Source organism: Pelodiscus sinensis, chromosome 8, assembly GCF_049634645.1.
Source record: "Pelodiscus sinensis isolate JC-2024 chromosome 8, ASM4963464v1, whole genome shotgun sequence".
Classification (NCBI taxonomy): Eukaryota; Metazoa; Chordata; order Testudines; family Trionychidae; genus Pelodiscus; species Pelodiscus sinensis.
The window spans coordinates 39613853-39628871 of NC_134718.1; the positions used below are offsets into that span (position 1 = coordinate 39613853).

At 46.0% G+C, this 15019-nt stretch overlaps 1 protein-coding gene across 1 annotated transcript in view; it reads right to left on the bottom strand.

The window, feature by feature from the left end:
* LIPA (lipase A, lysosomal acid type) overlaps window positions 1-13749 on the bottom strand; it is a 32317-nt gene extending 18568 nt beyond the window's left edge. Inside the window, exons 1-4 of the mRNA XM_075935105.1 lie at window positions 13338-13749; window positions 7704-7815; window positions 4054-4174; window positions 713-911 (exon numbers count right to left, since the gene is read on the bottom strand). Of these exons, the coding sequence (XP_075791220.1) occupies window positions 713-911; window positions 4054-4174; window positions 7704-7814 (431 nt within the window). The 5' untranslated portion in view covers window position 7815; window positions 13338-13749. The remainder of the gene's footprint in view (window positions 1-712; window positions 912-4053; window positions 4175-7703; window positions 7816-13337) is intronic.
* Between the last annotated feature and the right edge of the window lie 1270 nt (window positions 13750-15019).

Sequence of the window (15019 nt, forward strand, 5' to 3'; positions counted from 1 at the left end):
CTAGGGCATTGTCCCAAGACATGAGGGACTCAGCTTCAAACCTCTGCTTTGGAACAGCAACTGGAACCATTAGCTTCCTTCACATCCCAGGAGATTACACGACCACCCCATTATGAACTACTGAGGCAGGTCTCTCAATTTCGCCTCCTGATGCTTTTCCAGTTTATATAAAAGCACATATATAGCCATTGGGCCAGACAAGCAGGAGAGAGATTGACTATATCCCAGTGGTCAGAGCACTCTCCTGGCGGCATAGGGAGGGGGAAGCAGCCCTGGGTTTCAACCCCTGCTCCACAGCAGGAATTCAAACCTGAGTCTCCCATATTCCAAGTGAATACCCTGACCACCGGGCTAAGGAGGGAAAACCCTACTGCCTCAGCTGTGAATAAAAGTCCTTCATTTCCTTTTGATTTTATTTTTTAAATGTCTGTAAACAAAATGTTTCATTCAATCCAAAAGGACATTTTCCCTACTTTTTCAATTCATCAAAAATTCCAAATTTTGTTTTAGTTAGACCCAAACCAACCTGCACCCTCCTGCCTCTCAGAATAGTCAGCAACCCCCCCCCCCCCCAAAAAAAAATCAGTGATCAGCACAGAGCTAGTACTGGAGGCATGGCATCACAGAGGAGATGGGGAAAGAGAAGAGAGGTTCTGGTGACAGCATATATGACACGTAATAACATCACTCCTCAAAAATGAGATCCGGCTACCTGAAAATCCAGAATTCCTCTTGCTTTTCTGTAAAGCGTTTATGCTTTCTGCACCAAGTATTCCCCCTGCTGTTTCCCATCCAAACATCATATCCAGCATCTGCCAGCATAAAGCCTAGGCTGTTGTATTCCAAATTGGTGATCCAGTTACTAGCATCTGCAAGTAAACCATGTTGCAGAAAAACAACAGGCTTGGGACCTGAAAAATAAAGCACTTTACATAGTTAAAACTCAAAGATTCATATTCTCCTTTGAACACTGAATACCTGACAAATTCTACTGAATAGTCAATATTTCCTTCATATCTATATTTGAGAGGTTATCAACCTATGAGCTGTATGATTAGCAGTCTTTATGATACTCAGAAAGTCTTAAATTCATGCACTGTAATCTTCCACAATAGCAGGTTTTTAAAAGCGTTATTTTATTGCAGCTATGGATTTTAAAACATTAGGTACTTATCTAGAGCAAAAGGCAACTAGTATTTCACACACACACAAAAGCAGGCTTGCATCAAGCAAACCCAAGAAAAACAGGAACTACAGTTAGAAGAGAGCTATTTGTACCCAGTGTTTATAATTTCTGCAAGATAAGAGGACAGATCCTAGAGGTATGCTAGATTTTCTTCACTGCCCTTGCTCCCCTTCCCCTAAGCATTCCCATAGGTGGACTTAAGGAATTAGACTTTGTACACTATGACAATAATAAACATGTCATACACAACTGCAATTAATTCTATTCACATTAATCAGATATTGCAAAAAAAACATTATGAAATATATGTACTATGAATTCTGACACAGCAGTAAATAAACACTGTTTGGGAAGTTATACCAGATCTGTAACAGCTTGAAGTCAATATGAACTTTAAAATCCGCAATCTTATAGAGAGAAATATTGCTAGTAATCCTTGATTTTAAAAATTAAAAGTGTTTTACAAAACATTAACTTTGACATTGCTTCCTCCTCCACCACAACACTCCTAAGAATAATATTTCCTGTCTCAATTTGCTTATTATTACTGATGAAAGATTCACTAAAAAACCTACAGATGCATCACCTATCTTCTCTTGTGGATTTCTCAAGATTTTTTTAAGCACAAATATGAAATCTAACTAATCTGACTAGCTTGCATCACGTACCAAACTGTCTGTCCCTATGCTCTTTGAAATAGTCGTTAGAGCAAACATGATTAAGAGAGATCAAATCAAACATTAAGGACAGACAGATTTTTTGCCTTTGGCAGAAAAGTGTCTTTTGGCATAGTGTGTGTTCACACCTGCCATTATAGGATACTTGCATTTTACCCCTCCATAAGATACATATGTATGCATCACACATCTTCAGCTTTTTAAGTTCAATTGATTCAGACTCTAAACTCTACACAATATAAGTGTACAATTCCCTTTGAAATAAACAGATGCATGCATGCCTTAGGGGACAGAATTTACCACAAGAGACAGTAAACATATATCCTGGCTGAATTCATCCTTTGTTGTTCAGATTTACAAGTGTATTAGTACAGCAGATCTAAGACTTTTTCCTGCAAATGTTTCTCTTCTTCCACATACATTTTAATCTTATTTTCAAAACATTTCAGAGCTTAGTCCTTGCCAGTACCTTTGTCCTCATTCCCTCCTATACACTCTCTCACCCTTTACACTTCTCCAAATCTTCTATTTTGAAAATTCCCTGGTCTCCTCTTTTGATTTCCCCGCTCCTAAAGTTATGCCTTCTTTCATGCCACTTCTTATACTGTGGACATCCTCCTGTTTAGGATATGGCAATCACTCTCCTTCCCTGTCAAACAACTTCTGTTGAGGAAACATGCAACTACAGCGACTTGGCCCTCCATCTTGGAGTTGGTTATTTCAAGCTGAATTGCACTCATTTGTCTTGGAACAAGATATTTTTTATTATTACAGCATTTTATATATGGTAAATAGCTATGCACAATATGGTGCTATTTTAATTACTTTGCTTTATAGTTTAAAACAAAGACAAGGAGAATAGTTAGTTAAAAACTGAAATTAAGTGTTAGTCTAATTCTCATTTCCATACAGCGGGCCAGAGCCAGCCCACCAAGCCACCAGGTCTGGCCCACAGACACGGGGGGAGCCCCAGGCAGGCTCCTTGCTTACCTCGCCTCACCCACCCACCACTCAGAAAAGTAGCTGCCACGCTGTTTGAGTTTCTCAGCTGTGAGCCATGGGAGGAGGGAGAGGCTTCATGAGCTGTTCCTACCCAAGCACAATCCCATTGGCCAGTTTCTGGTACATGGGAACTGCCCATTTGAATAACAGGCAGTACATGAAACACCACTCTTCACAGGCTTCTACTTATTCACATACACACATGGCCATTGCACCCTGTGCGGGGGCAGGGCAGCCTCAGAAACTTGCTAGGTTGCTGACTGGGAGTCACCCAGTTAAATCCCCCGGTCAGAGGCTGCGTCTGGAACCTTAGCCCCTCTCTCCTCCAACCCTCTTCCCCCATACTCCTGCTCCCTTACCCTGCATAACCCAAACCCTCTGCCCCCTTCCAGCATCCAAACACCCTCTCAGAACCTGCACCCCAGTACTCTGCCCCAGGATCCAACCCCCTCCTGCCGTAGGTCCTAACCCAAACTCCTGCACCCCAGTCCAGTGCTCCAGCTTACAACTGCCTCCTTCACGCAAACTCCCTCCCGCATCCTAATCCCTTACCTCAAGCTCCCTTCCACACCCAACCTCCATCCTAGACCCCACATCTCCTCCATTCAGATCATGGAAGAGTGCAGCCCTCAACCATTTTCCAAAATCTTGGAATGCCCTCACCCATCAAAAATTAGTGCCCACTCCTGCCATACAGAAATCAAAAGAGCAGTAGGGTGTTTTGTTTGTTTGTTTTTAGGGAGGAGAAGTATCTTTCTAGTTTGTTTTCAACAGTAGAGGAACAAGACCTGCCCCTACCTTTAGTGTTGGTCAAATTTTTAAAACAAACTTTATATAAAAATAGAAATATTTTGCAACAAAACAGAATTAAACACATTCTTACTTTTTTTTAAAAGAAAAAAATATTACCATTTATCAAAAAAATGAGGTTTTCAGTAAGTGTAAAATTTCAACATAAAAGGAAGAGTCTGTTTTAGAGCCTATAAAACACAAACTACTTCAAAATTTTGATTGGGGGGGGAAAGAGAATATTTCACCCACATAATCTACCCATATTCTGATTATTGTTTTCCACATAGGTTACCAACATTTTTTCCTAGTCAGGATTATTACAAAAGTCACCTCTCTAAATTGAAGTGATTTTTTCCCCCCAAGACTTCTTTTTCTTCAAGCAGAAGTAAATCTTACCCTTATTATTCCCATGGTTTTTCTTCCCATGGGGAATTCTGTTAATGCTAAGGATATACCCATCTTCAGTCACCACTTCATATTCCTCACTAGGGTAGCCTCTGTAGATAATAATTTCACTCTGCAAAAAAAAAAAAAAAAAAAAAAAGGGAGGGGGGGAAGCTTTTGGTTGAAACTGTTGACATTTTTAATTCATTAATGTCTGTAAAGTGCTTGGAGGTCCCTCCACAGACAATATATGGAGACACCACACTTCCATGTCTGGTAAGCGTTAGAGACACACAAGTAGGAAAAAGGTTTGTTACTTGGCAGTGATGCATTTTCTACTACCTGTGTTTCAGAGAAACAAATGAGAATTAGGCACCCAACTCCCATTGACTTTCTATAGGAGTTGGACACCTAACAAATCTTGGTGTCTTAGAACAGTGTTTCTCAACCAGTGGTACAAGCTCCCTTAGGGGTACTCCAGAGGAGTCTGGGAGGTACGTCAACACAACTGGAGAAAACTGAATTTTTTATTTAAGTTTTACAACTCTATTATTTTTGTACTTTTTACACCCAAAAATTTAATCACAACCCAGCTACAATTAAATTGTTTAAACAAATGTGTTACAATAGAAGAAAAAAAATTGTGTCTGAAAACTGTAGGTACTGGGGATACTTTTTTTTAAAGGGGTACTTTATAAAAAACGGTTGAGAAACACTGCCTTAGAAAACTCTCTTTATCTGTCTCAATGATCAACCTCTACAAAGAGGGAGCTCTAAAGTTCTAATACGTATTTCAGGCTAAAGCTGGTAGTCTGTGTTTTCACTCTAAAGAAGACACATCAGTTCTCTCATCTGCCACTAACCAGGAGAAATTAGAGTGTTGAAAAAGGAGGCAGGGGAAAGAAGCTCAGAAACAACAGGGTAAAGGAGGAAAAGACTGAAGTGAAAGAGTTAAGAACTGACAGACAATGCCTAATGTAAGTGGAAACAGAACATCTGTCAACAGCAGACTAGTGATATCACCAAAAATTGAGCTTCCATGGCAGACAGGGAGATACATCTCTCTTCTAATGGGGGAGATTTTTAAAACCTTTCAAATATTAGAATCACGATCCTCATCCCTATTTATCACACATGGAACTCAATCCCATTTAAATAAATAATCTAAATGCCCACAACACAGAGGGTTTGACACAAAATGTTGTGTAACACTGGCTTCAATAAAGTCATTTATATTATGACTTAATCATCATAGTAAGAATAGGAAAGTTTTACACACTGTTCACTTGCTTGGGTGATGGCTTTTAATGCCACATATCCTACAATGAAATAGGGCTATTAAATACGATCTTTTCTAAACATTCACTTCTGTTTATCACCCACAAGTGAGTTAATTCAAACCTTTAAAAAATTAGCAGAACTATGAAGGTATACAAATGCCTTATCAGTACAATTGCATGATCTTGTTGGCAATAAACATTTTTAAAACATGCAAGGCATTGTACGGGAATGGCAAAAAAATGCCCTTTGGCCCCAAATGTTTCAGACATGATGCCACAAGTCAAGGTAACAAAAAGGGTGGGGAAAATGAGAGGAAGGGCAAATGTGCTGATAAGATCACCAGTAACTAACACAAAGTCTTTACTCAATGAGAGTACAGACATGGCTATTATAAGAAAAAGAGGGAAAAGTGACAAGAGCGAACACCAATGGGGAGAAAAGCAATTGCCAGGAAAAACTTACTAAAACCTTGCTAGCAACAAGTGGTTTTACTTTTAGTTGTTTTAACAACTAGAGATGTTAACTAGAGTGAAGGCATAAACAGAGGGGTAGCAAAGTTTGCAGATGATACAAAACTACTCAAGATAGCTTGAACCTAACTACTAAGAGTTACAAAATTTCACAAAACTGGGTAACTGGGTAAGAAAATGGCAGATGAAATTCAATGCAAAGTAATGCACAATAGAAAATATATTCCTAACTATACATACAAAATTATGTTAATAAAATTCGTAGTTACCACTCAACAAAGATCTTGGAGTCATTATGGATAGTTCTCTGAAAACAACTGCTCAATGTGCAGCAGCAGCAAATAAATAATAATAAAGGAAAGATACAGATAAGACGACATAATATTATCATAATGCCACTATATAAATCAGGGACAGGCAAAATATGGCTTTTGGGCCAGATTAAGTCCACCAAGCTGCCATATCATGAGCCTCACACAGGCTCTCTGTCTGCCTCAGCCCTACACGCCACTCAGAGAAGCCACGTGCTGTCTCTATCCCCCTCCCCCACACACATCTCACAACTCCCATTAGCTGGGAACCAGCCAATGGGAGCTGCTTGGGCCATGTTTGCAGGTGCAGTGTGTGAAGTAGCTCTCCTCAGCTCACAATGGTCCCCACAGCCGAACACTCTGAATGACATTGCGGGAGGGGGACCAGATGAATTGCCAGCCAGAAGCAATCTAGGTAAGCACCCTGCCTCTGGCACACTCTCTCTTACTACCCCCAGTCCTCTGTCCCCCCTCCTGTATCCCTACCACATGTAACTCAAAATTTCAGCACCCCTGCTCCTGTACCCATCCCCCCCCCAGACCCTGCACCTCAATCCCCTGCTATAGGTCATAACCCTCTCCTGCCATAAGTCACAATCCAAACTTCTGCACCCCTTCCTGCATTCCTGCCCCAGGTCACAACCCCCTCCTACATCCCCTCCTCCAGGTCAGAATCCTCTCCTGCACCCATACCCCCTCCTCGACCCTGCATCCTATCCCCTACCCCAGGTCACAACAACCTTCTCCTACACCTCAATCCTCTGTTCCGGGTCACAACCTCTTTTTTCATCCAAACTCCCTCGCAAACCCCACACCCCCTCCTGCACCCCAATTCCCTACCTTGAGCCTCCATCTTCACCCAACTTCTATCCCAGACTCCACAGCTCTTCCATTAATAGCATGAAAGAGTGCAGTCCATGATCACTTATCAAATTCTTGAAGTGACTCCTCCCCCCATCAAAAAGTACTGCCCACCCAGATATAAATCCATGGTATGTCCACAGCTTGAATACTGGTCATCCCATCTGAAGAAGAAAAAAGGTGCTCTGGGCAGCTGCCCAATTAGGTCCAACCCTGTTCTAGTTAGTGGCAGGGGGAGGTTAAAGAAAGATAGATGGGGGAAATAAACAAAGAGAAACTGAGGGACAGGAAGAGAAAATGCAAATAAAAGACATTTATATGCTATTTCCTCTGCATCTCTTACACACGCACACAATTAACCCACAGCTTTTTCCTCTATTTGGAAGAAAGGAAGGAGATGGATACAGAATGTCACTGACAAGATTCCTGCTTACTGTCAGGTGTGTAAACAAGTTAGGCAATTTAAGAAACTAGGTTAGACAATTTCCCTCTATTCTTTCATCCAACCTGCTACAAGAGCATTATTAATTCAAATTTACTAGGCAAAACACCATTTCACAGTTAAAGTAATCATTTTTTAAAAGGCAGCCATTTCCCATAGTAATGAGACTACAATATCTGAGAGAACTATTTCCTGTCCTACAAGGGAATGATATCTATCACCTGTTATCGTATAGGATATTAACATCAATGTTTTTAAATGGCAGCTAGTGAATGAATTTTACAATGCATAACTTACAACATTCATAGTTGCTTCAGGATCCACATCTCTTATTCTTCTGATGAATGTTTCTGAACTTACAATTCCTTGGATCAAACATGCCACAATTATAAAGAGACACATCTTCATTCTGTAGAGAATACATTTATTTATTTTCTTACACAATTAAATGAGGCTTGGTTAAAACTACACAGTATAAGAGAAAGATTTATGCTGTAAAAGAATGTGAGATCCTGAGGTTGTTATATATGGCTTCTTCTACAGGAAAAATAAATAGATGGGATGGAGGGGGGAGGATATACAAAGAGTCTACTTTTCTCTAATATTTCTTTTCATGAAGATTTCAAATGGGTTTAAAATTGAAGTAAAATTTAATATCCTTTCCTTCCAAAAAACCAATGATGATGTAGCAGACCAGAAACAAAGCACTTACAAGAGCACATCAATTTTAAACAAAGAATGGTGAAAACTTGGCCACCTGTATTAAGCTGTGTATGTGCCTCCCTAGATTTGCTCTTAAAAATAATTATGAAAATCCTAGTTTTCTCTTGCAAACTGGCCATAAAAGTGGAACCGGACGGCACTCACCCAAGGGTTCTAAAAGAACTCAAATGGGAAATTGCAGAACTGTTAACTGTGGTTTGTACTCTATCCTTTAAATTGGCTTCCGTACCTAATGACTAGATAGCTAACATGACACCAATATTTAAAAAGGGCTTTAGAGGTGATCCTGGCAATTACAGACTGGTAAGTCTAATGTCGGCACCGGGCAAATTAGTTGAAACAATAGTTAAGAATAAAAATGTTAGGCACATAGAAGAAGATAATTTGTTGGGCAAAAGTCAACATGGTTTCTGTAAAGGGAAATCATGTCTTACTAATCTATTAAAGTTCTTTGAAGGGGTTAACAAACATGCAGACAAGGGGGATCCAGTAGATACAGTATACTTAGATTTTCAGAAAGCCTTTGACAAAGTCCTTCACCAAAGGCTCTTGTGTAAATTACATTGTCATGGAATAAGAGGAAAGGTCCTTTCATGGATTGAGAACTGGTTAAAAGACAGGAAACAAAGGGTAGGAATAAATGGTAAATTTTCAGAATGGAGAGGGGTAACTAGTGGTGTCCCCCAAGGGTCAGTCCTAGGACCAATCCTATTTAACTTATTCATAAATGATCTAGAGAAAGGGGAAAGCAGTGAGGTGGTAAAGTTTGCAGATGATATTAAACAGTTCAAGATAGTCAAGACAGAAACAGAATGTGAAGAACTTCAAAAAGATCTCACAAAACTAAGTGGGGCAACAAAATGGCAAATGAAGTTTAATGTGGATAAGTGTAAAGTAATGCAGGTTGGAAAAAATAACCCCAACTATACATATAGTATGATGGGGGCTAATTTTGCCTATGACAAATCAGGAAAGAGATCTTGGAGTTATCGTGGATAGTTCTCCAAATACGTCCACACACTGTGCTGCGGCGGTCAAAAAGGCAAATGGAATATTAGGAATTATTAAGAAAGAGATAGAAAATAAGAGACAGAATATCTTAATGCCCCTGTATAAAACTATGGTACGCCCACATTTTGAATACTATGTACAGACATGGTCTCCTCACCTCAAAAAAGATATTTTGGCCTTGGAAAGGGTTCAGAAAAGGGCAACTAAAATGATTAGGGGTTTGGAACAGGCCCCATATGAAGAGAGGCTAAAGCAACTGGTACTTTTCAGCTTAGAAAAGAGGAGACTGAGGGGGGATATGATAGAGGTATATAAAATCATAAGTGATGTGGAGAGGGCGAATAAAGAAAAGTTATTTATTAGTTCCCACAATAGAAGAACTAGAGGACACCAAATGAAGTTAATGGGTAGCAGGTTTAAAACTAATAAAAGAAAGTTCTTCTTCACACAGTGTGTAGTCAATCTGTGGAACTCCTTGCCAGAGGAGGCTGTGAAGGCTAGGACTAGATCAGAGTTTAAAGAGAAGCTAGATAATTTCATGGAGGTTAGGTCTATAAAAGGCTATTAGCCAGGGGATAGAAATGGTGTCCCCGGCCTGTTTGTCACAGGCTGGGGACGGATGGCACAAGACAAATCGCTTAATCATTGTCTTCGGTCAACCCTCTCTGGGGCACCTGGCGCTGGCCAGCTCTAGGTTTTTTGCTGCCCCAAGCAAAACATTCCCCCCACCCCGCATTTTAGCCCTATAAATAGCAAATAGTATTTTCATTCATTTTTTTCCATAAAGGCAAAGGCACTTCAAGTGAACTATCCGTTTCACTCGCTGCTGGGTCACAGCAGCCTTTTCCTTGCCATGTCAAGCACCTCCCTATGGACATGCACCCCTCACTCCCGACCCACTGGGGGAGCAGGGTGCAGGGACAGCACAGAGCGAGAGGGGTGCAGGGATCGGGGGGAGCAGGGTGTGGTGGAGGCATGGGGAATGGGACGCAGGGAACGGGAGGGGCAGAGGGATCGGGGTCTAGGGGCACTGCAGGAAACAGGCAGCACAGAGCTGGGGGGGCGGGGTGCAAGGGCGGCACAGAGCCAGAGAGTCACAGGGAAGAGGGAGAGCAGAGGGTTCGGGTGCAGGGGAGCAGAGGCGGCATGGGAAACGGGCAGCGCAGAGACAATGGGGCGGGCACAGCAAGCCGGGCAGTCGACAGGGAGCAGTCTCTTGCCAGCGAGGGGGCTGGGGCCGTGACAGGACTAGAGCCGGCGGAGTGAGGTGGGGCCTGGCTGCGCCGCGCGCCGCAGCCAGCTCCCAGGGACATGCAGCCAGAGCCAAGCTGCCACGGCCCTTTAAAATCGGCGGGGCCACATCACACCAGCGTCCTGACGTCTGCCAGCATCCCGCCCTCTGGCTTGCACCCCTCCTTCTCACACCGGAGCTGCACACAGGCAGCCCCGTGGCAAGAATCGCCGCACTTACCCCTTCCTGGCAGCCCTCTTTGGCCAGCCCTTTGGCCAGCCCTTCACAATGGCCCACCGGGCCAGTCCGCCCCTGCACTTACCAGATGGTAAAATCTACTCACCGCAAGTGAGTGAATTTGTCAAGCCCTGCCAATCAGGGTCTGGAAATGGGGAGCATGCAAAGTCTCCTCCCCCGCCTGGGGTGGGCTACACTTAGAGGGAACAGACCTCTTCCGCCCAAAGTCCTGCTCCTTCCAACCGTGGCCCCGCCCTTTCGGGGGCAGCCCCTGACCACTTCCAAAATTCAGGAAATGGCCCTCTTCAAAAAGTATTGGCCACCTGTCGTAAGCACTGCTCGGAGTAAGTAAATGTCTAAAAGGCTTAGAGACCATAGGATATGACTGGATAATTTTATTATTAAAAAAGAAGGGTGGCCATTCATAGAATACTAGGACTGGAAGGAACCTTGAGAGGTCATTGAGTCCAGTCCCCGGCGCCCCCCCCCCCCCCCGCCCTCACTGGGTAGTTGCCTACTGCCTGGCTGGTAGACACACTCACACAGTGTGAGTGTGTCTACCAGCCAGGCAGTACACAACTACGTACTAATACTCATGATAATAATAAAACTCACTAATTAGAAAATACCAGACATTTATAGGTCCGGTATTTTCTCAATTTGTTTCCCAGGCAGAAAGCTCAAATACCTGTTACCCACCAGCTCTGTGATTCCGGGGAAACCAGAACATGGTCACCTGTCAGCCTTGTGCTCTTGGGGAGCCAGGGAGTGATTCATGGAAAACCATTCCCCTCCCTCAGGCCTCTGCTAGAATCAAAGACAAAGCAATGAAAAGGCCGGGGAAGACACACCTAAACTGCTTCAGACCAGGGTGATATAATTAAGGAAACACCCCAGCCTCATTTGCATTAAAGATGGAACAGAGGGACATCTCATTAGCATACAGAATAGAGAGCAGCTCTTCCAAGGCAGGAACCGCAGTGAACTATGGGACACCGAAAGCAGAGAAGCACTGCCTGATGGGAAATCCCTGCTCCAGATGCTAATGAACCTAGGCCTGCTCACACCCAAATTAGTCATTATCAGACCAATTCTAGTATTGACATCTAAAATACTGAAACTGCCTAGTTGCATTGTGAGTTCGTTCAAGGAACATCACCCATAACCAGCGGTGATCAGTCACTATTGTCTCTCCTCTTTCTCTTTGAACTATCCCTATAAAAACTCCTATCCTTGCCCCAAGAAAACTGTTCTGATACCTGGACTTAAACTGCATCAGTTCCATTGAGACTTCTTCATCTCCTGTCTGATCATGCTGGGGGCTCTGTCCTGCTTTTCTCCTGCCCTCTGGACCCCCAGCTACCATTTTCATCTGGGAACCCCAATCAGTGCAAGCTCTGTGGAGTGGTGAGGTCTCTCTCTCTTTCTCTCTCTCAACTATCTCTCTAAGCATAGCCTCCTGACCCTGCCCTGTGTAAACTGTTATATGGTTACCTAACGTTTGTAATCAGTTTCAATTTAGATTTAATATTGTAATTGTTAGATTTAATATTGTAACTTTTTGATATCTATTCACTACTCAGAAATAAATCACTTTCATTGTTAAGCTGGTTGCTTCTCTTTCTTTCTCTTTTGCTCACTCTTCCTTAAGGGGTGTTGTTTTGGCTTCCCCATTCGCTCTGCAACAACACTTCTTGTTCCCAAGCAAAAGATCCCTATAGTGCCCAAAATCCTGTGGGGTTTGCTCATCATGTGGTTTACCAGTGAATGACTGTGGTGTGAAAGTGGGGATGGGGGTGCTTAAGCTGCCATCCTCATAAGCCCCCAGGTTCATGAGGATGGCAGCTTAAAGTGCTGTTTAATCCAGCCCACGGAGTCCAAAGGCACATGAGGGTGCAGTGTGGCATTGCTGTGAAACCCAGCCAGCTGAATCCAGGGACATATGAGGGGGTCAGCTTGTGAGTGCTGAGTACCCAGTCCTCTCAGACGTGCTCTGATTAGTGGGTGTGGGTGTCTGTGTGTGTTGCCAAGGTGGTAAGAACCCCATCCTGAGGAACCTAGTTCCTGCAGGAGAGCTCCAGTGGGAAGGGGAATTGGCAGCAGGGAGAATTCAGCTCCATATGAGAGCACAAGTAAGCACACTGATAGAATTGTTAACCTTCCCCCAGTCCCATCAGGGTAACCCTGATAAATGAGCATACCCCAGAGTATTGGGCAAATCTGGTAACATACCAGACCGTCTGGTTCAGAAGTGGACACCTGGCAACCCTAGGGATATATCATTAACTCCCACTTTCACACACCCCATGCTGTGCCTCAGTTTCCCCAGCTACAGAATGGGGACAAATGCCTATGATGAAGCATGTACGTGCTTTAGGGAAAAGGGGAAGCGGCGCAGAGCTCAGTGCCGTGACCGAAGCGGAGGCAAGCGGTCAGCTCACATTCAGTCGCACTTGGAGCAACTAGCGGACCGCAGCGGCCGGAGGAGGAGGAGGAGCCGCCGCTGCGCTAGGGAAGCGGGGCACAGCCAGGGCGAGGCACGCAAAGGGCGGCAGGGAAGAGCTCTGGTGCCCACGGGGGAATCCGCTCCAGAGCAGCGCCCGCGCCCAGACCACGGTGCGGGCAAGCTCCGTCGGGCCCCGCTCAGGGCCGGGCCCCAGCCGCCGCGGGGCTGAGCGGTGCCCGAGGCCGGCGGCGCGCGGGGGACGTGCCGGGGGGGCCGCACTGACCTGAGGGGAGGCGGAGGCCGCTGCTGCTGCTCAGGAGCCCGGCGCCGCTCTCGGTGCAGCGAGGAGGAAGGAGCCAGACCCGCCCCGCCCCCTCAGGCCACGCCGGGCGCCAATCGGCGCTTCCAGCGCAGGGGTCGCCCCGCCCGGCGCGGGCTGGCGGGGGAGGGATTTCTGCAGCGATACCAGCCCCCCCCCCGTGCGCCCGCCCGGCCTTGCGCGCAGGGCGGCGGCTTGGAAGCTGCGGGGCGGCGCTGACAAGGGGCTTGTCCCGAAGGGTCGCTGCGGGACTCGGAGGCTGGAACCAGCGCGCTCCCGCTGGGGAGTGACCGGGCCGGGGCTCCGCGGGCAGCTTCGGGGGGCGGGGGCAGTCGGAGTTGGGCTGCCCGGATCCCCGCAGCTCCTCGCGGCGGGTTGAGCTGCCTGGGGCGTGGGCGGCTCCTCGCTGGGGGGCGGGGTTGGGCTGCTCCTGGGGGCAGGCGCTGGGCTGTCACGGGGTTGCCAGGGTCCGGTTTTGGGGCCCTCTGTCCGGTAAAAGCATCCAGAGAATAGCGGCCATTGCCCATTTCCTGCATCTCTGGCTGGGCGCTGGACGAAGCCTGGTGGGGGCTGGGGCAGTAGCTGGGAGGCGGACGCGATCGGCGCTGGGGGCTCTGGCTGCGTCTGAGGCCTGGGGGAGAAGCCGGGTCCCTGCTCCTGAGCACGTCCTGGAGCCGCAGCTGGACTCACTCGCTGTCTCTGGACTGTGCACGGGACTGACAGTGCCCCGGGATCTGCATGTGCCTGGGCAGCCGCGCCCCTTCTACTTCTCCCAACCAGCTCCAATGCCCCCAGCCACCCCTGCTTCCTGCCCTCTGTTCGTCTCCCTGATCTCCTCAGGCCAGCCACACTGTCCCCGGCCCCTCCCGCATCTCCCCGGGCCAGCTGTGCTGCCCCTCCTCTCCCCCATCTCCCCAGGCCAGCCACGCTGCCCCCCCCCATCTCGCCCAGCCAGCCGCACTGCCCTGACCCCTGCCATCCATCTCCTCCAGCCAGCCGCGGCGCCCCCAGTCCCCCACATCTCCCGCGGCCAGCCACGCTGCCCCTGCCCCCCTCCCAGCTGGTTTCCCCTCACCCCCATCAAGTGTGTCCAGTATTTTTTTAAACCTACCTGGTAACCCTACCTGTCAAGCAGGCCAGTAGCAGACGGGTGGCTCTTTGCGAGGGGGGACTCAGATGCCCAGTGGCGCCTTACTTGGAGAACAGCAGGGTGCTGGCCAGCAGGTATCTTCCCCTTGCCCCCCATGGTTCTGCAGTGTAACTGTCCCCAATGCTCGCTGCCCCCGTGGTCATTACAGAGCAGAATTCTCCCTCCTATCAGCCCTCTCCTTGTCCATGTTATGGAAAACAATCAAATTCCCAGCACAGCCCATTTTCCTGGCACAGCTAAACCCTGGCCATGTTAAGGATAAAAGGAAGCTGCTTACTAAATTTGGTGGCCCTAGTTCTTACAATTTAGGAGGAATTCTTGAACAAACAGACTCACAGGTGAACTCACAGATAGATGCACAAAGGCTGTAAACGTTTACATATATAAATCTGGAAAAGGGTAAATAATGAAAAAAATTTGCAAACAATACAAAATTACTCAAAAATAGTTAAGTCCAAAGCCATAGGTCAGTGGTTCTCAAAGTGGGGTCTACAGA